We start from the raw sequence: 24,795 nt of genomic DNA on the forward strand, positions 1-24,795 counted from the left end.
AATTATTAATCTTAAAAAAAAAAAAAAAAAAAAGTCCACTAAGCAATGACTCATGTCCCCAAGGCAGCTGTGGGAATTCCAAGCAGACTGGGGAAGAAAGAATGAAAGGAAGCAAAGCTGCAAGTGTGAAGAGATTAATCACTGCATTGCTGTGTCAACATGCAGTGCACTGGTGTGTCAACATGCAGTGCACTGGTGTGTCAACATGCAGTGCACTGGTGTGTCATCATGCAGGAGGCAAAAGGAACAATGATTTAACAGTGGAAAAACTGGCTGAAATATTTTACAAACTTCACTAGGAAAAAAAAAGCTATACCACACTAATCTACTCACTTTCAATATTAAGGTTTATTTTTTTCCAGAATGAAGTAACAGTTTAAATAATTACCAGAATTATGTATAAATGAACATTCATTCAGACAAAACATCACTGTTTATAAGTAGCTAAGAAATATTTTGCATGTAATAAATATATCTTGTGTTTAGGTTAACAGGCACCATCTTGATAACAGAAAAGTTTTTTTAAAAAACCAATAAATAAACATTCAAGAAAACAAGGTGTTTATATCTGAAATGATACAGCCTTAAATGCTTTTCTTCATATAGCACCCAAATTTCCAAACTGTCTAGAAAGTTTCTGAAAATATAACTCCTACCTTAAATCATTAAAATAGTGGCCAAGAAAAGTCAATTGAAGACAGAATAATCTATATTCGTAATTCTCCATTCAATAAAATATTACCAATTTATTAAAAGTCAATGGATTGTATATATGCAATCTGTTAATGATGAAAGCCTGAAATATATATATTTAAAAGTCACTCTCTTGACAATACTTAAAATATTGCATCTCTGGTGCAAACTTGAAAACTTTGAAGCGTTTCAATTGCCCTAGTTTTCATATTTCCACCTTTACTCCTTTTCCCTTAGTCTGTAAATATCTATCCAGTTTTGGGGGCTTATTTTTTTGGTAGTTTTTTCTGTAAATACATTTAGTTATATTCCAACACAAAACACTGATAATAACCCTTGGTAAACAAGGAAATCCCAGCAAAGTCTAAACCCACAGCTTCGCTCCCCAAGTGTGGCACCCGACTACGTAGCAGAGAAAAAACAATCAATGGCCCTCATTCATACAGTCAGAGTGCTCCTGAGAGTCCATAACTGTCTGAGAATTTGCTGATGTAATCCTGAAGAAAGTGTCAACAGACTTTGCAGACAAATATCAGAGAATAAGTCTTTGATTGATAATTTTTCTATTTATTTCTGCCAAGGCGACTGAAAACACGAAAGCCTTTTCATCAGAGAGGTTAGCATAGATGTCAATTTCCTTTTCCTGTTTTTCTGTTAAAAGAAAAAGGGAAATCTTAATACAAAGGTGCAGATGCAGTAGTTTAACAACATTTTTGAGGCTTTCAATATTTATTTGACAAATATATGTAATACTATAATTCTATTGAATTACATAATTTCTATAAAAATCTCATATTTTTCTTTCCCTTCACCAGTATGAACTGTCTCTGTCAAAATTAATTTTCAACCTAGAAGAATGATATCCCCTTCTGAACATCAATGATAATTTTCTGAATATATTAACCTTAGCCTCACTACAGAAATGATAGCCAACTTTTTAACTGCCATTTTCTCCACCCAATAACATATGCAAACCACATTCAAAGCAGAAAATTTGAAAATTAAGCAAAAGAAAAATCTCCTACAGTCATAAATCAGCTAAAACATCATCTTTGTGTATGTTCCAAATTATTTTTTCATATTTTACAATAATAATATTTTTGCTTTAGTATTTTGCTACTTGAATCAAAGTTAAGCATGCATATAATTTGGCCAATTCATTTTGGCAAAAAAAATTGTTTTAAAAAAATGCATCCCTATATGCACATTTCCTAATTTCCAACTACTTCCCCCTTAGTTGTTCCTTCCTTTTTATAAAGACAAATCTTTATCTGTGTAATAGTTACATAATGCTCCTTCTTAAGTTTTCTGCATTACTCATTTTCTACTTTGGAATATTAGAATTTTACTGTTTTGCATGTCTTATTGTCATCTCAAACACTGCATATCCCTTCATCTTATTTTTTTTAATAATTTATTTTTATTTTATGTACATTGGCATTTTGCCTGCATGTATGTCTGTGTTAGGGTATCAGATCTTGGAGTTATAGACAGTTGTGAGCTGCCATACTGTTGCTGGGAAATTGAACCCTGGTCCTCTGGAAGAGTAGTCAGTGCTCTGAACCCACTGAGCTATCTCTCCAGCCCATCAATTTTCAACGTCTACATTATGATTTTGTGAGTGATTTTCCTTTCTTTGAAGTACTAGTTTTCTCTGCAGAATCCTATGTATTTAACTGAGTGTGCATGTGTGTGCACACGTGTAATACTGCACACAGGTGGAGACAAAGGATGACTAGAGTCTGTTCTCTCTTTCCAGGTGGCTTTCAAAACTCAAATTCAGGTGGTTCATGCTTGACAGCAAGGGCCTTTTCCTGCTGAGCATTTCACAGCCTCGACTGATTCTTTGGTTTGCTTAGCTCTCATGTCTAACTCAACTCAAACTGTTCCAGGTATACAAATCTTCAGGATGTTCACACATAATTTTATCGTCATGGAAAGATCTCTGCAAGCCTCCCCACCTGCTTCATCTGAAATGGCTGCTCTCTAGGATCACAGGGCAATTATTACCCTGTGGCCCCCCCTCAAAAGGAGATCTGCCATCTCTCTTGAGTTGGCTGCTCTTTGTTCTAGATCCCAGTATTCTTTTTTGGCTCTCCTCTGTGGTGCATGCAACTTTCAGCAGTTTCCTGGGAAAGGAGTATGGGTAGCATACTTTTTGAAACCCTGAATATCACAAAGTATCATTAGTCTATTTTCACACTAAGCTGTAGTTTGGTTGAAAAAGATTTGTAATTTCCCCTTAGAATTATTAATGAAATGAATTGTCTTCTGACCATTGGTATCACTGTTGAGAAAATCCAAACCTTTTAAAGTTATTTTAATTACTGCTAAATTTACATGCCATGAAATAATGCACAAATCCTTTAGAATCAAAATGTGCTCTGACAGATGCATATATTCATGCAACCCAAATATTAATCAAGACACGTATGTTGTTTTGACTGAAAAATGCCTCCCAGTCTTGGGCATTTGAACTCTTTGTTCTCGGTTTGTTTGAGGTTTAGGTGATGTCGTCTCGATGGAGGAAGTATGACATTGAGGGGTGGTCTTCAAGCTTACAGGTGAGGACATGAGCTCTGCATGCTGTTCCTGCCCTACGCCTGCCACACTTCTCCACCACCATGCTCTCAGCATTCTGGAAGCGTAAGCCCAAACAAACTCTTCTCTATGGTGCTTTTAGTCACGGCATTTATCCCAGCAACAAAAGAGGAGCTAATGCACTCCAGAGACCTTCCTTCACTCCGTGCATTCCTCGCGTTCTTTTCCAGTCACTCCTCACTACTTACACTGCCCTTATTTGGAACATAATAGATTTTGGGTTTTTTTGTTTGTTTGGTTTGGTTTTTCGAGACAGGGTCTCTCTGTGTAGCTTTGGTGCCTGTCCTGGATCTCGCTTGGTACACCAGGCTGGCCTCGAACTCATGAGATCTACCTGGCTCTGCCTCCCGAGTGCTGGGACTAAAGGCTTACGCCACCACTGCTGGGCCGATTTAGGTTTTTCTTGAACTTTAATGACAATCATTTATTGTATGTAGCTTTTCTTTTAAGGCTTCCTTAATGCTGTTCATACAGCTAGTCAGTATTCCACTGTACTCACTCAAATATTTTAATTATTCTTTTTGTCTAAAAAAAACAAAAACAAAAACCTAAGCATTTATTTTCCTTTAACCAAACAGTGATATATTTTGTTCTAATTTTTGACCTTCCACTGGATTGAGAATTTCAGGGGCCCTATTAGTGTCTTTCAGGTTTGGGAAATTTTCCTTATCTTCCATCTTCTACATTCTATTTTCTGAAACTCTTTATATATAGTCAGTAGATTTTCGCATCGGTCCTTTAAGTTTCATATCTTCTATTTTCTCCACCTCTTCCTATTTCTATGCTTCCTGGAGTTTTTCTTCAATTTTATCTTTAAACCTATTAAACTTTTTCATTTTGTGACTCACATTTTGGTGGTTTTCGTATTTTAAAGCAATCCTTGAAGACTGTTTCCAGGCATGTTTTGTCTTCCCCCTGCGCTGCCTCTCAAGGCTCATGTTGCTCCTCCCACCAGGGAAGCATCTCTTTCTTATTAAGGATGTTAACACTGGTTCCTTTCCCTGAAAAACACTTTTTCTCTCCCCAGTACCTTTTTCTCCTTTTTATTTATTCTTGACCTTTTCTACTAGATGCTTTCTTCTAGATATCTCAGTAATTTCTGGTAATTTTATATTTAAAAGTACAAAAAAGGCCGATTAGAAGCAGCATGTGAATATGTGAGGCCAGACTGTAGCTGTGGTCTACTAGGTACATCTCTGTGAACTCCTAAGTAACAGTGTGTTTATTGTAGGTCTTTTCTCCTGGGCTTTTCCAGTTCCCTAGGAAGACTGCTTCTGGTCTCTCTTACCTGTAAGATAGAAGCCCGGTCAGAGAACTCAGTATTCACCATGTTCAACCTTCGTCTCCCTGAGCTTTTTTTATACTGCCTTTGCCCACCTTATCACTGCTGGTTCCCTAGACCAAGACTGCTTTTTCATTTCTTTTTCAAAGCACTGACCTAGTGGGTAGAGAAAAGACTTTCCTTTTCCATTTTCTCCTCTTCCTAGTCTTTTTTCCCCCAAAATAGAAAGCAATAAAGTCAATTAAAATATTTTTATACAGTGTCAAGTTTTTCTTAATTCATTGTGTTAAGATTCAATTTTAACTTAAAATTATGCTTACTTCAAAGTTTTCAAGTTCCTGAACAGCAAAGGACCAATAAAGACAAAATTAAATTAACCAGCTGCTTAGCCCTACAAAGCATTAGTAAGAGATCTTTTATAAAATGCATGGACATCATTAGTTGTGTTATATTTAGAGACCAATGAACTATATCATCTTCCTGTTTTTATGAAGTTTTACTAAAACACAGCTTTCTTGACTCATACACTGTGAGTTCAGTAGTTGAGACAGAGCCCACAAAACCTAAAATATTTATGTTTGAGCTCTTTACAGAAAAAGTTTACTGAGGTCCCATGTACATAAAAGATTCAACTTTATTCCAGATGTGATAGGATATGCCTATAATCCCAGCTCTTGGCAGGGTAATACAGGAAGATCTTGAGTCAGAAAACTTGGTTAGAGAGCCTTGGTTAAATAGCAAGATGCCATCTTTTTAAAAGGGGGGGGGCAGATTATACCCTGAAATTTTTATCAAAAGCAAAAAAACAAACAAAAAAATTTAAATAATTTGGCTTGTGGGGGTGTAGTTCTGTAGAGGTTCCAGGTTCAAGCTCCAGGAACTGGTGGTTAAGGAGGAACAAGGCCTTCTTGGAAAATAGAGATCTACCTGTCTCGAGTCTCCCACATGCTGGGATAAAAGGCATACACCATTACTCCCAGCCAAAAATATTCTTCAACAGAAAATATCTGAAAAAAATATTCACTGGCAAAGAAATGCTTCCTTTTTCAAGTAATAATAAAATACATTTTCAACGCTGCATCCCTAGAACACAGACATGCTCAACAACACAGCCTTTGTGTCCCCAGCCGTTTCTTTAATCTCAGAACCAGAGCACTCCTTCCCCATTTCTTTTCCGCTATATTCCCTTTACTTCAGTTGAAAACAATGTTCTGTTTCCTGATCAAGTAGAGCTTCTTTTTTTTTTCCTTCTCTGTGGACTTTTCTTGTCCAGTTTCTATTCCAAAATAGTCTTTCAAATAAGATTTTCTGATGACCTCACTGCTAAAAACACCTATTTAAATAACTCAAAGTGCCTGGAAGAGTATAGCAGAAGGAAAGAATAAGATTGCTCAACAAATTGAGGAATACCTAAGGGAAACCTTATACAATAATTCATTATGAACTTTATTTCTTTAATTGCACAGTATCAAGACACTTTTCATTTTGGTAAAAGCTAGAGATAGCTATATATACCAGAAAAACCATGAATAATTCTGTGTCTCAAATAACATTTGTATTTATATAGAAAATATTTGTCTATCTAAAATTAAATATCCAAAGATATGCAAAACATAACTAACAAATAATAATTATAAATTTCTTTCACTGAAGATGAAATCGTTTTGGCTGAGGATTCTAAATAAATACAAAGAGCAGCCACCCAACTCCACTAATTATTGACTTCAAAGTCTCAATTTTCATACAGGTATTACAGGGGCTCATTATATCATTCTTCTTACTCTTTAGTGGGGTGTGTCTTTTTGAGACAGGGTTTCTCTGTGTAACCCTGGCTGTCCTAGAACTAGCTCTGTAGACCAGGCTGGCCTTGAACTCAGAATTCCACATGTCTCTGCAACACCCCACCCCTCTAACCCCAGGCTACTTCTTGCTCTTTTATATGTTGAAATTTTCCATGATAAAATTTTCTAAAAGATGTACAAATAAAGGAAAAAGAGAAGCAGAAGTTCTAGCAGAAGTCTAGAAATAACTTATGAGTAGAAACACTACTTATCAAAAGAAGAAGACCTGTAAGGGGAGACAGAACACTCTGGACCAAGAACACACTATACCAGTTGTATAGGAAGCATGCAAACCTTCCAAAGAGCAATTAAAAAATGCATAACAAACGTCACTTTAAAAAAAATGCTTTAAATCCACAGTAAAATGGTTTAAAATAACTGCTTAGACCGGTCTTTAAAAAAAAAGGTACAATCATTTTTATTGATATCTGAAAGACATATATACAATTATCTTTGAACTTTTTTACTACCAGTTAACAATGTGGATTTTGCCTAATGTAAGCCTTCAGGTTTCTAGTAAGAATTTGTTTTGTTTTGTTTTGTTTTCATTTTAAAAGTAGGAATATAAGGGCTGAGAGTGCAGCTCGGTGGTAGAGGTTTATCTGGCCTTTGTGCTGGACTCAAAACCCAACACTGTAATTAAAACAAACAAACAAAAAACTACTTTTTTTTCTTTCACAATTCACAAACTATGAATTGTAGTATTTTTTAAGTCCAAGAGCTCAAAGCTTCCACCGCGTTCTAATTATGTCTCTCATCAATTTACTACTTGAACAGGGCTGCGGGGACTGAGCCATACCTCTTTCTTCCTCGTGTTTTTTGGCAGATGTACTTTTCGGTCGTCCTCTTCCTCGTCTGATATGATCTGAGTGGCTGTTACTTCGAGACCTCTTTCTGTTTTCTAAATCCTTATTTACTGTAGAATTTATCTTCTCTCTCCTAACTCTCTCTGTTCGCCTCCTCTTGGCCTCATGCTTGTTTTCTGTATGGATGAATAAAAGTGATTTATTTTAGGACTCCACAACAACTGTCTGCCCAAGTTTTCATCAACTTCCTTTTACTTTCTAAAAACACACTTCCCGGCACATCGTGTACTTTTTTAATATCTAGCCGTACCCCACACTCACACAGAACAAAGAAACAACACAATTCACATCTACGGAGGTAGAAAAAGTCTTGTAAGAGAATATAAGTTTCTTCACTTGGTAACTTACTAATTTCATCCCCTTAGGTCTAAACAAGTCCACAGCAACCTTTCCACTCTTTTCATCACATTTCCAAGTTTAACGTAGTGAACTACATGGGAAGGGGGAAACCCACTGCTTCCTACCCCTCCCTAAGTTACAGATTAACTACGATGTGAAAGATGAGCCACAAAACTAGCCTTAGGCATAGCAAAGGTTACAATACAAGCCAACCACAGAGCAACCAGACAACATGGTTTTAAAGCACAGAAAATAGGAATGTTCACTTAAACCACAAAGAAGGTGACCATTGACGTAACAGAATTTCTTCCATAGAGGAAACAAAGTCCAGGAACTTTACTAATAGAGTGATTTCATTACGCAAGAAGCCACTCCCCTACACCAAACCAAAATGTTAGATTAAAATTTTTTTACTTCAGGCAGTGGTGGCACACACCTTTAATCTCAGCACTTGGGAGGCAGAGGCAGGCGGATCTCTGTGAGTTCGAGGCCAGCCTGGTCTACAGAGTGAGTTCCAGGAAAGGTGCAAAGCTACACAGAGAAACCCTGTCTTGAAAAACAAAAACAAAAAAAAAAAAAAAAATTTTTTTTTTTACTTCAATATACATCTAACTTTAAAAGCCAGAAAATTAACTCCCCAAATACCTAAAATCACAATGATAAAAGGGGAAAAGGTGGAAACTTCAGGACCAGTCTAAGCTATACAGCGAGACTATCTTGAAAAAAAAAAAATGTGTTGGGGATGGGGAGATAGTACATACCCTCAGGAGGCAGACGTAGGTAGGTGGATGTCTGTGAGTTTGAGGTCAGCCTGGTCTTCAGTTTCAGGACAACCAGAGCTCAGAGATCTGTCTGCCTCTGCCTCTCAAGTGCTGGGATTAAAGGTGTGTGCCACAACTGCCCAGTTAAAAGAATCTGTTTCTATCTTTCTATTCAGACCACATCATTTGGTAGACAAAGAGCAGACAAAGAGAAAGTTTTCATTCTTAAGTTATTAAACCTACTAAATAAATGAGTGCTAGAGCCAGAGTGTCACCACTTTTTAACCTGCAATGAATTATTAAACATCAACAACTGTTTGCATCTCTAAAAGACAAACAGGCTTGAAGTACCCATTGCAGACAGGAAAAAATAAAAATAAAGAATCCGGTCTCATGGGTTTTTGTTTGCTTTGAGTAAAAGCTTGTGATTTTATTGTCTTTATAACAAATCAGCTTAGAACTGGACCACTGGCCCTTTCTCCTGTTACAGCCTCCCAGTTCAAATGCTCACATCTCTTAATGGCCAGCATTCCCTTAGATCTACAGTCAGGCTCGACACATTCTTTCTTCTCTGTAGTCTTAAGCCTTTTTACTGAGAACAGGCTTAGTCCGCCCATTGCAGTCACACTGTTTCCTGTCACAATGCCAATTTCCCTAGGCATACCAAGAGTCTTTTGCCTTTCTCTAATTTGTCACTTTGTGGGGCTGGTGCTTGTTATACTTCTTGCAGAAAGTCTAAAGTCTAAAGAATGCTCAACATGTTTGCAGAAAGACAAGAAAGTGTGCAGTTTTGTGAGGAAATGAATGCGAGCTTAAAGTTGTAGACAATGATGGTGCAGACAACGCGTCTTCGCTAGAGATTGGTGTCACTCGAAAGAGACCTCTAGTCTGCAGTGGGTCAGTCAGGAAAGGTGCTGGAGGCAAGCCATCACCCACTGATGGCCCACCTCATCTTGTAAAAAAACCAAATTCACCTGAATGGGTCAAGACTGACCTGGAAACTCTGCTGAAGGGATCCACCTAATACAACGCTTTCTCAGATTCAATTGCAAAGGCACAGAGGTGGTTCCAACTCTAGTCCAAGGGAGTCAGGCTACATCTAAACTGGCAATAGGACTTGGCATTATCGTCTACATGGTACTAGTTTTGTAGGAATGAAAAATGCAAAAGGAAGTGTTTATGAAGGCCTGTGCAACGTTCCAAAAAGCCACTATGGCCAGGGAGAGTAACAGGGTTGGATGGACAAGGAGGCACCAAGAAGCCATTACATTAACCTTGGAAATTAAAGCCTGAGCTCCAATAGAGACCCCAGGACACGAGAAGTCCTGGAAAGAAAGCTGCAGCATGCAGTACAGTAAGGCCAAGTGAGAGGCTGTATGTGCTACAGGTGACCGAGACAGAAGGACAGGCAAGGTTATGCAACCTGTGGAGCTCAGCTGACTCCTTCACAAGCACCAGATGTCAGGCATGGAGCTTCCGGTTTTGGTGCTTTCCCTGGAGGGTTTCCGTCCTGCTTCAGTCTGATCCTCCCCTGCTTCGCCCTCATTTCTTCCTTTTGGAATGTATACTATAGGTATCTAACGGTTTGGGTTTTGTTTCATTTTTTTAATTTTGCAGGGGTTCAGTTAATAGACTCTCGAGTCTTAGCAGATAATTTGGCTTTTGAACAATGTTAGGATTGTTCAACACTATGAAGACTTACAAAGTTGGAATAGATACATTTTCCATAATGACATGGTCATGAGCACATAGGTGCTAGGGGCAGAAGGTTGTATTTTGAATGTGAAATGTCTCCTATAAGTTCATGCGTTTGAATAGTTGGCACCTAACTGTTCTGGAAAATTTAGGAGGTGGAGCCTTGCTGGAAAAAGTGGATTGCTGTGAGCATGCTTTAAAGTTGTATAGCCCAGTTCCACTTCCTATCTACTCTCTCTTTTCTGACCTCACACTCCCATTTACCATGCCTTCCCGGTCCTCATGGACTGTGCCTCTTACAACTGTCAGCCAAAATAAACCTGCATCCCTTAATGCTTTCTATCAAATATTTTGTTACAGCAACAAGAAAAGTAACTAATACAGTGACAGAAAATGAAGAAAACACCCAATAAATCTGTAACATACCTGTGACAAAACCGTTATTTGTTTGGGTGGTGTTGTTTGGTTTTTTGTTTGTTTGTTTGTTTGTTTGTTTGTTTGTTTGAAGAAAGGGTCATTATGTAGCCATGGCCTTCCTGGAATTCAGAGAGATCCACCTGCCTCTGCCTCCCCAGTGCTGGGATTAAAAATGTGCACCACCATACCCAGCCTGACAGCTGTTAACAAGATGTTACACTCTCTCAAGACTCTCTTGCAAGAAATGTGGCCAGGAAAACTAGCACTGACCAACACATTTAGTGGAACTAGTAAGGTTTCCAGAAAGGTTTTTCTTTAAACATGGCTATTATGTCCCTTTATTCTTCTGTCCTTCCATGTTCTTCCTGTGTAGGAATGTTTATGGGATACACACAGACAGATACAAAAGTTACCTTATAAGAAGTATGGCAGCCCTATCTTTCCTGTGAGAAAGGAGCCCAATCCTTCACCCTTCCTCACTAAGTAAATTAACTATAGCCACTAAGTTACCAACTCCCAGTGGTCTGTAAACTGACATATCACCCACTAAATACACAAGAATAAGGAAGAGGAGAAGAAAAAAAAAAGAAACAATGATTTTAAACTGCTCCGAGGACAGCTCAGTTGATAAGAGTGTTTGCCTAGAATGCACAAGGACCTAGGTGTGACCTCCAGCACCACGTCATCCTAGATGCTTGAGAGGTAGAGGAGTTGGAGATGATCTTTGGTTACAAAGTAATCTTGAGCTGAAATCAGGATACATTCAACTCTGTCTTCAAACAATAGTTAATTTTCAAAAGATAAGTAAAAACTGCCCCAAGTAGTAGAAGCCTTGAGCTTCAAGTGGAAGACTTGTATATATGTATACATGCATGCTAGGTGAACTATCTACCTTGAGTTACTCCCCTAACCCTAAAAGAAAACACTGCAAACCAAGGAAAAATTAGAGTAATATTAGTGTTAATGTCATAATACAAGATAGGGAATACAATGCCACATGGTGGTTTTTTCTAGAACTTTCTAGGTATGAAACAACTTCTGATAAATTTGTTCCAGAAATAGAAACACATGTGATTAAAACACACACACACACACACACACACACACACACACACACACACACACAAACCACATGGGGTGGGGTGGGGGAGACAAAGAATGAATGAATGAATGAACAAACAAACGAATGAATATACAATTATCTTGAGAGTATGGCGGGAAGAAATTCCAATGCAAAACTGCACAGGAGACCTTAAAATAATATCAAGCTGCTTGGTTTATAGCTTGCCTGCCCTGTGTTTTTCCTCTCAACTAATAAAAGTAGTTCTTGAACTTGCTTCTGAGTCTGTTTTTAATTTTTTTTTCCAAGATAGGGTTTCTCTGTGTAACAGCCTTGGCTGTCCTGGAACTCACTCTGTAGACCAGGCTGGCATTGAACTCACGGACATTTGCCTGCCTCTGCCTCCTGAGTGCTAGATTAAAGGTGTGCACCACTACCACCTTGCTTTACATTATTTTATTAACAAGACTAAGAATCCACAAAAAAAGGAGCCCCTGACACTGTTCTTAGAGACCAAGGGTGGTTGGCCTGTAACTCTCAATCTTCCCACCTTTGTTGCAGAATATGTGGTTTACACTGCGTGAAGATGTGTCACTGTGACTGGTTTAATAACGAGCTGACTGGCCAATAGCTAGGCAGGAGAGAACAGGCAGGATTCTGGGCAGAGAGAGGGACTCAGGATGAATCTAGGTGCTCGAGAGACGCCAGCAAGACACTGAAGAAGTCGGACATACAGTAGAGGCGAGGTAACCAAGCCATGTGACAGAGCATAGATGAATAGAAACAGGTTAATTTAAGTTATAAGAGCGAGGTGGGAACAAGCCTAAGCTAAAGGCCAGGCTTTCATAATTAATAATAAGTCTCTGTGTCATTATTTGTGAACTGGTAGCCCAAAGAAAAGTCCAACTACACACCTTGGCCTCCTGAGTGCTGTATCTCTCTCTTGAATTAAAGTGAATTTATCATTTTAAGATGTTTTTATTTGTTTGCTTGTTGGCCTTTGCCTGTTCATGGGTAATCACTGTCCTATTTATCCTGCTCTCAATAAAAAAATAAGGTGGTAATTTGACTAAACATTTACCCACTGAGAAGTGAACAGGTAATATTAGTGAATTCCCGTTTTAACTGTCTTGAATATTTTTCTCACCTTTAAAGGAAGTCTTATAACTAAATTTGACTTAGAATTCATTTACATTTTCTTCTACATTTTCTTCTACAAGTTTTATAATTAAAATTCTAGAAAGGAAAACAGATACAGTCAGGAATCAACTGTAAAATGGCACCTCTGATGAGAATCTACATCTGGAAAATAAAAGTTAAAGATATGGAACAAACTGAGTTAACTAATACTTCCCTTAGTAACAGCAGTTGGCTAAATAGTTGATTTGGAACTACTCCAGAGAGAGTGAGATGGCTCAGTGGGGAGGGGTGTTTTGATCCCTGGAACCCACATGGTGAAAGGAGAGGACCGATTTTGGCATGTTGTCTTCTTACCCTGCCTCTAACATGCATGTCATGACATGTGTCCCACACACACAAGTAAATAAATGTAGAATTGGTACAGATTCACAGTTTTAAGAAATACAGTGTATCCTTTAATTCCTCTTTTAAAGCAATCAATCCCTTCAGCACTGGATGTAGTGGTACCTGCCTACAAATGCTTTTGGAAGACTGAGACCATCCTGTGCTAACACCACATTCTAGGCCAGCAGAGGCTATATAGCAATAGCCTCAATTTCAAATTTAATTGCAAAGCTTTGTGTAGGGGGAGGGGAGCCTCAGTGGGTAAAGATGCTTGACATACAAGCCTGACAACCTGAGTTAATCCCTGCATCTATGGTGGAAAGGAAGCACCAACTCCTAAAGGCTACCATCTGACTTCCATGCTCCACGTAGCGCATGGGTGTTATCATACATACATATATACAAAATAGTACTAAACACAACGACAAGCATTAAGCCTAAGGCCTTATGCAAGGCAGGTTTTCTCCCACTAATCTACATCTCTACCCTTTCTAGGATACTTTTTAAACTCTCAGTCAACCATTCAACTTAGAAATGAAATCCTGACTTAGTAAGAATTTTTACATTATTACTTTATATGTACAAGTGTTTTGTCTGAATGTATTTCTATGTACTACATGCATACAGTGCCCCTGGAGGCCAGAAGAAACTTGGAACTAAAGTTGCAGATGGTTGTGAGCCTCATATGAATGTTGGGAATTAAACCCAGGTCCTCTGGAAGAGTAGCCAGTGTTCTTAACTACTGACCCATCTCTCCAGTCCCCTGAATTAATGTTAAAAACAACAACAAAAACAAAAAACAAAACAAAAAAAAAACTTACCTATTTCATACAAAACAAAACAAAACTGCAACACATACCTTATTTGGAAATATGTCAAAGAATAACTGCCTTAGGTTCTAGTTTCCTGCACAAAACATTTTTTTATTATTATATTTTTGTACGTGTGTTTTTGTGGGCATGTATATGCACAAATGTGCCATGGTGCAGGTCAGAGGACAACTTGAGAAAGCTGGTTCTTTCCTTCCACCATCTGGGTCTGGGGATCAAATTCAGATTGGCAGTCCTGGCAACAAATGCCTTTACCTAACACCTGGAGCCATCTCACTGGCCCCCATCACTACTTTTTTGTTTGTTTGTTTGTTTGTTTTTGTTGTTATTTTTTCAAAACAGGGTTTCTCTGTGTAGCTTTGCGCCTTTTCCTGGAACTCGCTCTGTAGCCCAGGTTGGCCTCGAACTCACAGAGATCCGCCTGGCTCTGCCTCCCGAGTGCTAGGATTAAAGGCGTGCGCCACCACCTCCCGGCTTCCCCACTTTACTTTAACCAGTCTACCCACTGTGTCTACTAATGTATTTGAAAAGTGTCTTAATTTGTAGCTTTTTTGTTCTGTTACTGCTGGGGGATGGTCTGTATGTCAAATTGCTCTGATTGGTCAAAAAATAAAAAAATGATTGGCCCATGGCCAGGCAGGAAGTATAGGCAGGCGGAACTAACAGAGAGGAGAATTGAGAGAACAGGAAGGCAGAGGGAGTCACTGCCAGCCACCGCCATGACAACCAGCATGTGAAGATGCCAGTAAGCCACAAGCCATGTGGCAAGTATAGATTTATGGAAATGGATTAATTTAAGCTATAAGCAAAAAATAGCAAGAAGCCTGCCACGGCCATACAGTTTGTAAGCAATATAAGTCTCTGTGTTTACTTGGTTGGGTCTGAGCAGCTATGGGACTGGCAGGTGACAGATTTGTCCTGACTGTGGGCAAGGCAGGAAAACTCTAGCTATATGTTACTTTTAAAAATTCATCAAGCTGCTATCATTTTGAAAGATGGAATTTGAGTTAACCTAAATCTGTGTTCCTGGGCCACTGTCACTCATTTGGCATCAGAATAAACTTTCTCTGCTTTTGAGGTGAGAGTTGTCTTTGTGTTCACCAGACATATTTTGACATGTGCATAAAAACATAGTATAACCACTATGGAAAACAATATATATAATTTTAGCAAGCTAGAAGTATCATATATAACCTAATGGCTATATTATCAGGTACACATACAAAGCAAATAAAATGAACACATAAGAGTTGCCTGAACTCCCCATGCTTACTCCAATACCATTTACAACAGTGACTCTCCATATCTTGGAATCAACCCAAGAGTTCATCAACAGATAAACTAGTGAAGAAAATCACAACACACACACACACACACACACACACACACACACACACACACACACACCCCTCTAGCATGCATGAATATTATTCAGCTATTAAAACTGAAATCCGGGCTGGAGAGATGGCTCAGAGGTTAAGAGCACTGGCTGCTCTTCCAGAGGTCCTGAGTTCAATTCCCAGCAACCATATGGTGGCTCACAACCTTCTATAGTGAGATCTGGTGCCCTCTTCTGGTGTGCAGGCAGAACACTGTATACATAATAAATAAATAAATCTTTTAAAAAAAAAAAAAAAAAAAAAAAACTGAAATCCAGTTGACCAGTGGTGGCATACACCTTTAATCCCAGCACTTGGGAGGCAGAGGCAGGCAAATCTCTGTGAGTTCAAGGCCAACCCGGTCTACAGAGCTAGTTTTAGGACAGCCAGGGCTACAGAGAAACCCTGTCTCAGAAAAACAAAAAAAGAAAAAAAAGAAAGAAAGAAAAAAAGAAATCCTAGCACCTGCAGCAATGTGACAGACCAGAAGATGTATTGTCACTCCTGTTGCAGCAGAGAGCAGGGATGAGAGGCAGCTGGTCACACTGTGCCTGCAATTAGGAAGCAGAGAGAACACTAGAGCTCAGCTCCCTTCCCCTCTTCCTTTAGTCTAGGACCATGGCCCATGGAATAGTGCTGCCCACATTCAGAGCACATCTTTCCTCCTCAGTTAAAACTCTCTGAAAAAGCCCTCAGACATGCCCAGAGACATGTTTCCTAGGTGATTTGCATCCAATAAAGTAGACAATGAAGAGCAGCCATAACAAAGAGCATCACATCAAATGAAATAAAGAAAGAACAGAATAACGATGCCGTATGTTGTCACTCACGGTTCTAGAACAATGGTCTATGGGAAGGCACAAAAGAAAGGAATAAAACAGAAAAAGTAATACATGCCAAAATAAAGTTTGACAGAAGGAATAATTCTAGTGTTCTAAACATAGTTTGGTAACCACAGTATGCAATAACTGACAACATATTTCCAATAACTAGAAGACTCTGAAGCTCCCACAACAGAAGTGATAGTGTTTGAAGAGATGCAAACGCTAATAACCGTGGCCACATACATTACATATCACACAAATGTTTGTGTTATACCCCACAAACATTTACAAGAATTATGCATCAATTACATTTTTCAAATGTAGCCGGGTGGTGGCAGCGCACGCCTTTAATCTCAACAGGGAGGTAGAGGCATGCTCTGTGAGTTCAAGGCCAGCCTGGTCTACAGAGTGAGTTCCAGAACAGCCAGGGATACACAGAGGAAACCCTGTCTCAAAAAAAAAAAAACCAAAAAACTTTACCCTTCATCAAAAAAAAAAAAAAAAAACACCCCTCTTTGCAACAGATGGAAATCATTACAGAAAACCACAACCAATTAAAATGCAGAGTTGTGGAGCTCAGACCCACCAACAGATACATCTACAACACAACTCCTGCACCTAAGGCCCAGCGATCACTGAAGAAAAAGTGTGACAAAGAGATTCTAAGCGCCAGAGGAACAGGAAGTTTGCTGTGAGACTATGTTTCTTAGAAATGTCAGAGAAACTACACCCGTGAAGTCTCACCAGCACGGCTTGCCTACACAAAACCTGAACAGGGAGGGGTGAAACCAATAGATATGCTAACATGGAAAAGGAAGCTCATGAGGCCCCAACCCTAGACAAAGCTAAGGAACACTGAGAGTGAGAGAAACAGTATTCCTCAAGGAGGAGCATGCCAATTGGTTATCTAATATCATATGGTCAGGCCTGAAAACACACACATACAATTAATGTTATATGGACTGAACAGGCTGTATTTGTATATTTAGGAATACATTCTCACACACATACATACATGCAACAACAATTAAAGAGAAAAGGTCAGGAATTTGAGAAAGAGCAAGGGGTTGTACAGGGAGGGGAGGGAGGAAGGAAAGAGAAGGGGAATGATGTAATTATAATCATGAAAAAAATTATAATTAAACAAAAAAAACTTCAAAGTTATTACAAATTCTACCAGCATTATGAGAGGGAACAAAAATAAAGACAATGGTCCACCAGTAGGTGAAGTGATAAATGGAGGCATATCCATATAAAGAACGCTACTGAGCAAAAAACACAAACAAAGTAAATGTTAAACACTTTGTTCAATGACAGAGGCCAGACAGTCTCACATACTGTGATTCCACCGACAGGACAGTCACAAAGAGCGGCAGTGGGAGACATGAAGAGCAAGAGATATGGTGAAGAGGGACTGGGCCCCCACACATCAGAACCATCAAATGGTAGACTATAAGCTGTCCTTCACTTTACATAGTTATCACTCTTAGTAAGCCATTTTTTTAAAAAAAAAAATTTAAATAGAAACAAATAAATAAGAACTGTATCACAAACTCTATTAATATTCTAAGGGAGTTCAATTTAAGTGAAATGAACCCATGTCACAAGCTGGTTTTCAAGGGTGTTGTGTTTAATTTTCACAATTACCTGTAGAAGATGGTGATTTCTCTGAATGTTTTGCATTCAGTAGTTTTCTGCTAATAAATATGTAACCACAGGGACATGATTTACATGCAACAGGAATCTGCAGGGAAAAAAGAAAACTTGGATTACTCTTCTTCCATTGTTAGATTTCTCAAGACTTAGGAAGTCTCTTGGTAATAAACTGCTTGAAGAACCACAGATTAAATGAAAACCACTTTGAGATAGTTATCATTTCACAAACATTCACATTTTCCTAGTGCTTATGACACTGAAATACCTTCCGGTACCAATGTGATAAATACTAACGCAATGTCAGTGTGTGTAATAACGAGAATGGAAACTGAAAAATTAGATCAGCCACATTTCACAGAAAGAAAAAACAAGAAATGGATCCAAACCAACTACTGGTCATGTGAGCAGAACACAAACTGAGGGTTATTAACAGCACAGGAGGAAAACAGGTTCTTTTTTTTTTTTTTTTTTTTTTTTTTTTTTTTTTTTTGCATTAAAGTACTGAACACTGGGCCAGGCATGGTGGCACATGCCTTTAATCAGCAGAGACAGGCAGATCTCTGGGAGTTCGAGGCCAGCCTGGTCTACAGAGTGAGCTCTAGAATAGCCAGGGCTGCACAGAGAAACCTTGTCTTGAAAATCAAAAAAAAAAAAAGTACTGAACACTGGCTCTTTTTTTAAAACGTATTATTACTAGTATTATTATTACTAGTGTGTATATGTGTAGGAGAGAGGTGGGGACACTGTAAAGTCCATCCTCTCCTTTCAGTTTGACTTGGCTTCAAATTCAAGACATAAGGCTTGCATTCATGCAGACACCTTCACCCACTGAAGCACCTCAGCTGCCCTGGTTGTTGCTTGTAGAGACAGGGTCTCATGTGGTCTAGACTGGTTGGGCTATGTGTGGCAAAAGCTACCCTTGAATTCTTAATTCTCCTGCCTCTCCCTCCCAAGTGCTGGATTGCAAGCATGGATAACCGTCCCACACAACGTAAGATCTTTAATTTACACTTAACAGACAACAAATGGGGCCTACAAGATCTTGCAAGTCTGATGACCTAAGTTCAATACCAGGTAAGGGGTAGGAGAGAACCAACCCTGAAGGGCTGTACTCTCTAAGCACACATGCTTGCCCACTGACTAATTCAACTGATGATTTTTCTTTAATGAGTTCAACTCAAGACACTTTCCTACATCAGAGTTAATGCACTCTAAAGTCCTGTTTAAAAGTGGAATGTCCCTCTCAACTCCTGCCCCAAAAATCTGTAACAAAACCAAAAAAACCCACCACAGCCAGCTCCTATAAAAAGAATCTTCAAACAGGTTGGACAACTTGAATAATGCCCAAAACGCCCCTTAAATTTCAGTTTAAGATAATAATTTAAGTTCTAATGCTATACTTCCAATTTTTTAAATGGAAAAAATCCAAAGTATTGTTTACTAAAATTTATTATTTATCAATTCATTCTTTGAAAAGTATTATTTAGGTTGTTTATTTTAAGGAGAAAGGGAAAAAAGGGGGTCAGCTACACATTTGTTCAATGTCACATTACTGAGGTCTATATGCTGTGGGATATCTTTCTGTATGCTGTGAAAATGTGTTGCTCTGATTGGTTGATAAATAAAATTGCACTGGTCTATGGCAGGGCAGGATGGAACCAGGCAGGAAAATCCAAGAGAGACAGTGGGAGGAGAAAGGAGAGGAAGGAGACGCTGCCAGCTGCCGGCAGGAGAAGCAAGATGTAAAGTACCAGTAAGCCACAAGCCACATGGCAAGGTATAGATTCATAGAAATGGGTTAATTTAAGATGCAAGATGTAGCTAGCAAGAAGCTTGCCATGGACATAGTTTGAAAATAATGTAAGCCTCTGTCTGTATGTATGTTTATTTGGGTCTGAGTGGCTGCGGGACCAAGCAGGACATAGAAAAACTTCCAACTACATCTATACTCATGTCTAGCACAAAACAGACACAAATATTTGTGTGTGGTGGGGGGGACCAACAGATATAAAAATGACAGCACTGCTAAAATTTGGACTTGAAATTGTCCAGGACCAAAAATAAAGAGAGGAAGAAAGAGAAAGAGAGATGAAAGATTTGAGCACTACAGTATTTCTTTTTAATCCCTAAAATAACCAAAACCAATATAGAAAACTCATTTATAGAAATCTCATTATTTTCCTTTCTGAGGTTTTAGTTACCTAAAGTCAATAAGAAGGATAAAAATGTCAAAGGATTTAGAAAGAGATTGAGGTTGTTGATGCAAAAACACAGCACTTACATCAAAAGGAGTAAGAGTTATGCTGGAGCTAAATGTGAGTAACCAAGGCCTAGGAACAGATGTAGGTTACCCCAAATTCTATGTTCCAACATGAAAGCAGTTCCATGAAGTTTTCACAGTAACAGAGCAGAGTCAGAGATCAAAGCACTTCTCAAACACACTAGTGGAAACATTAAGTAGGAAGGCACAGCAAAGCAGAGAAATCTTCACTATAGGACTCTCAGATGCTGTCTGATAAAACTTTTAGCCCTTTGATTGGTAGAAAATTAGGTTTTTAAGTTCATTCATTCCAAAAGCTTTTTATCTTTTCAGATTTAGGTCTGACACGGAGCAAGGCAGAGAACAGCTTTTTGTAGGCTAAAGATAGCTCACATTGCAACTGGGCCTTTAACATTCCACCCTCTCCACATAACTGAAGTTTTAATCAATCAGCCTTTGTAGACAGTTTCATTTCAGGAATTCTTGTTAACAAGACATCACAGAACTTTTATTAGAATACATTGTTCTAATCATTCTATTTAATTAATTATTAGCTATTGACTACTTACGCCTAATTTACAGATTTCATTATAGGTGCATGTACATATGCAAAAACACAGTACAGACAGGGTTAGCACTGTCTTAGATTTCGAACATATACTACAGATGTTAATGTATCTGCCCAAAATAAGGGAAAGTATTAAGTTTCTTCTGTGTTAAACAGATCAGAGATGGGTATGGGTACAATACACACACTTGCTAGATATGACACAGACATAGAAAAACAGTGCATTGTTTAAAAGGAAAGCAAAGCCCAAAAGACACACTAAAAAAAGAGAAAACTGTTCAATATCTTGAACAATATATACCCAAAATAGTTTAGTAATTTTCCAGTCAGTGAATGAGACCTCCATGAAAGTATAGAATACAAAAGTTTAAAACTTTTAAAACTGTATTTTTTTAAGGGCCTACATAAGAGATGTTAAGAGCTGCTAAAAATCACCGGGCAGTGGTGGCACACGCCTTTAATCCCAGCACTCGGGAGGCAGAGGCAGGCGGATCTCTGTGAGTTCGAGGCCAGCCTGGGCTACCAAGTGAGTTCCAGGAAAGGCACAAAGCTACACAAGAGAAATCCTGTCTCGAAAAACCAAAAAAAAACCCGAAAGAAAAAAAAGAGCTGCTAAAAAAATCTAGTTTTCGGCTTCCTCGTAACAGTTTTTTAAAGTGGTCCTATCTAGTCAACTGAAGAAATCTCACTTAAAAGATTTAACATTTATGTTTAGAAATACACACAAAAATCTAATTCAATACTCATGCAGTAACTTTGAATCTTGGCAATATTCTATTGTCATGTTTAAAAAGTTACTTACAATTATAATTTGCTTCCTAGTTTAAAACCAAAAGCTTTGACTTTTTTTTGAGACACGGTTTCTCTATGTAGCCCTGGCTGTCCTGGAACTCACTCTGTAAAACAGGCTGGCCTCAAACTCACAGAGATCCGCCTGGCTCTGCCTCCCAAGTGCTGATATTAAAGGTGTGCACCACCACCGCCCAGCAAGCTTCTAGTTACTTTTTTAAGTAATTAGAACACTAAAATTAACCTATTACTTTCTTCGACTCAATTACTATTATTTGAAAAAAAAAATCAGCAAAGGGCTCAAGGCCCTGGATTCAACCCTACCACTGGGAAATCACCAAAAATTCATTTGTCATCATGTGTATTCTCTTCAGTATTGAGAATAAAAGACAAAACAAACCAAAACCAATGTACTAGTTTATAAAGGACTAAATTGTGTCCACTATCCAAAATTTACCCACTGAATCCATAAACCCCACTGTGACAGGATCTCCAAGTAAGGCTTTTCAAAAGACACTTGAGTTGAAGTGAAGGGGTGCTCCTAATGGGATCCGTGACCGTAATGGGACTACAGCATGAACTTTTTGCCACGTGAGGACACTGGCAAGACACCTGGAGGACACTGGCAAGACACCTCGGCATGTACAAGCCAAGAGAACTTTAACTAGAACACACCCTGGCCTTGAACTTCGATTAATGCTGGTTATTACTTTTGGTATTTCATTAATGGTATTTTATTATTGCAGCCAAAACAAACCAAGATAAAGCTGATTTTTTTATGAAGGAATGCATGTGAGGCCTTGGAAATGGCTCAGAGGGTAAGGGCACTGCTGCCAAATTTGAATTCCAACCCTGAAAACCTCACATGATGGAGAGAGAGGGGGAGAGGGAGAGAAAGAGGGAGAGAGAGAGAGAGAGAGAGAGAGAGAGAGAGAGAGAGAGAGAGAGAGAGAGAGAGAGAGAGAGAGAGAAAAGACTGCCACAGGCTGTCCTGACTCCCACGGAGGAACACACATACACACAAAATTAAAATGGAAAAAGATATATGTGTATTTGTATACCAAGATAAACATCTTTCCGAATAAACCCTGATGTGCTGAGCAGTCTCAAGGACACCGACACTGTCTTCTGCTCTTCCTTTGCCCAGGGTTTCTGGGTGTCTGCTTTCTTCTGTACCCACACCCATCTCTCATCTGTTAGCACTGAATGTGGAGTCACAGGGCACCTCTGTTTGGCCAGTTCTCTTCCTCTCCCTTTACTGTGTCCTGGGGGTCCACCCCAGGTGGTCAGGCGGGGGCAGCAGCTCTTTCACTGGCCCCTAACCAGGATATTAAAGAACAGGTATTTTCCCCCAAAAGATTACTTTATGCCAAATAAAACAAGAAAAGAATTTACAGGGATCTGTGCCCTACAGAAACTGAATGCATAATTTCTATTATATAAGCCTTAACTGGGAATTATTTAAGCATCGAAGTAATGTGCCAACAGACTGACCACAAAGTCCAAGTTTGTTAAAATTTGGTTTGGTGGAAAGAATGAACGTAACACATGTTTGTTTTTAAATTGCATACTGACAGAGCTCTATCGACTCCATACTTGCACAACTTTCCCTGATCGGTGTTTTTACCACTGCCTATAAATCATACTGAATAAAACATGTAACACTTTGTTAAAAGATTTGATAAACCTACAAGAACGCACCCTAAATAATATATTAAAATCAGCCTAAGTCTCCGCCCATTTCAAATTACTCCAGAGGATGAGAGAAGGAAGGGGGAGGGGAGGAGAGAGGTAGTCATTTTGGAAAGATTCATTCAGTGGAAAAATATGTATACCCAGATCTGTATGCTGGTATGAAGGGCCTTAAGGATGGTTTTAATTAAAAGAGTTTTAATTCATTACACTGTAATGAGAATAAGGCGTGCTTAAATGTAGGAAAGAAAACATGTATCATTTTTTAAAAATTACAGCTATTGCTCCATGAATTCAACCTAGACGATTCGTTTCAAATTCACGAACCCGCATAAATATATTTTTTTAAAAATCTGGAAGCAGACATGCCAAATTTGCAACAGTAAATAGCACGAGTAGGATGGGGCGCACGCAGAGAGGAAGAGCCTCCACGCCGACTTCATTCGATCGTGTTCCGTTAACAACGCAATGGAAGGACTAGCAGTCACCCATCAAAACTGGTTTTATTGCGGTGTTCCGGAAGTCCACAAATTTGCAAAAAGTTAGCACCATTACTGTCCTTTTGTCTGCTTTATGCTGCCACCCAGGTGGCGGGGGCGACAGCTGAGGAGCCGCACCGCACTCCCCCCAGCGGTGAACAAAGCCACCCGGGGCAGCAGGGGGCCGCGGGCCGGCCGGGGACCAGAACGGGCAGCGCCGGGTCCCCGCTTCCAGACCCCCGCCGCCCCCGCCCGGCCGCGGGCCGCCGCGCACCGCCAACCGCCCCGAGCAACGGCCGCCCGCCCTGCCCGTCCCGCCCGCCCGCTCGCGCCGGCCCGGCCCACCTGTTGGTCGCACTCGGGCACGATTTGGTGGCCATCTTCACTTTCTTGGCTCGAGTTGCAGACATGCTCCCCTCCTCAGCAGCTGTGGAAGCAGCGCCGTAGCTCCGCTGCTCCACAGAGCGCTTCCTCACTCCAGCCGCGACCCGGCCGTGGGGGCGCGCGTGCGCGTGCGCGGGGCTGCGTGCGGGGGGGGGGGGGGGAGGGCGGGGGGCGCCGCAGCCCTTCCAGGGAACTCCCATCGACACGCCCTCTACGGCGGCTGACCGCGCGGGGGCGTGGCTTCGGCGAGACTCCACCAACCAACGCACCGGTGGGCCGGGCCGTGGGGCTGGGCACGCCCCCTCGCCGGCCCCCGAACTCGAGACCGAAAATGGATACTGGCAACGAATACCTCTGTAAATGTCAGCAATGCTAATCCGTGAGAAATTATAATAGACAGTCGATGAAACCTCTAGGTACCCAGCGTCAAGGATCCAAACGTTCATTATTCAATAAATAATTGCCTACGATCCAACTCTCAGGCACACTGAATAAGAAATCTCTGCCTTCAAGAACAGTCTACAGTGCTTTGTTTTTGGCCTGGGGGAGGTGAGGGGCTGGGCTTGGGGAGGATGCCCTGTTTTGATTCAGTGTGTCACTGATACTTACTAGATTAAAGTTAAAATTAAATTATTTGAAAACTGAAACAAAATGTCACGCACTCCTGTAATCCCAGCTTGTACTGCTCTTGTTCAGATCTATAGTGGGAGAACAGGAGGATATTTTTTAAATGTACAGTTTGTTGAAGAAAGAAGCATGACTTGGGTTTAAAGTTGCAGAAAAGAGAGAGGGAAGACAAAGCATCTGCGTACTCTGTACCATAGGAAAGGTATCCTAAAGGCAAGACACCATATG

General features: G+C 39.7%; 1 protein-coding gene across 1 annotated transcript; it reads right to left on the minus strand.

The window, feature by feature from the left end:
• Positions 1 to 329: 329 nt before the first annotated feature.
• C5H16orf87 (chromosome 5 C16orf87 homolog) lies at positions 330 to 24,085 on the minus strand. The gene is given in 5 exon segments (XM_028893976.2): positions 330 to 1,344; positions 7,217 to 7,399; positions 17,760 to 17,856; positions 23,902 to 23,915; positions 23,918 to 24,085. Coding segments are annotated over 5 exon segments (462 nt in total). The 5' UTR covers positions 23,967 to 24,085; the 3' UTR covers positions 330 to 1,225.
• Positions 24,086 to 24,795: the final 710 nt, after the last annotated feature.

This window comes from Peromyscus leucopus, chromosome 5, assembly GCF_004664715.2.
Source record: "Peromyscus leucopus breed LL Stock chromosome 5, UCI_PerLeu_2.1, whole genome shotgun sequence".
Lineage (NCBI taxonomy): Eukaryota > Metazoa > Chordata > Mammalia > Rodentia > Cricetidae > Peromyscus > Peromyscus leucopus.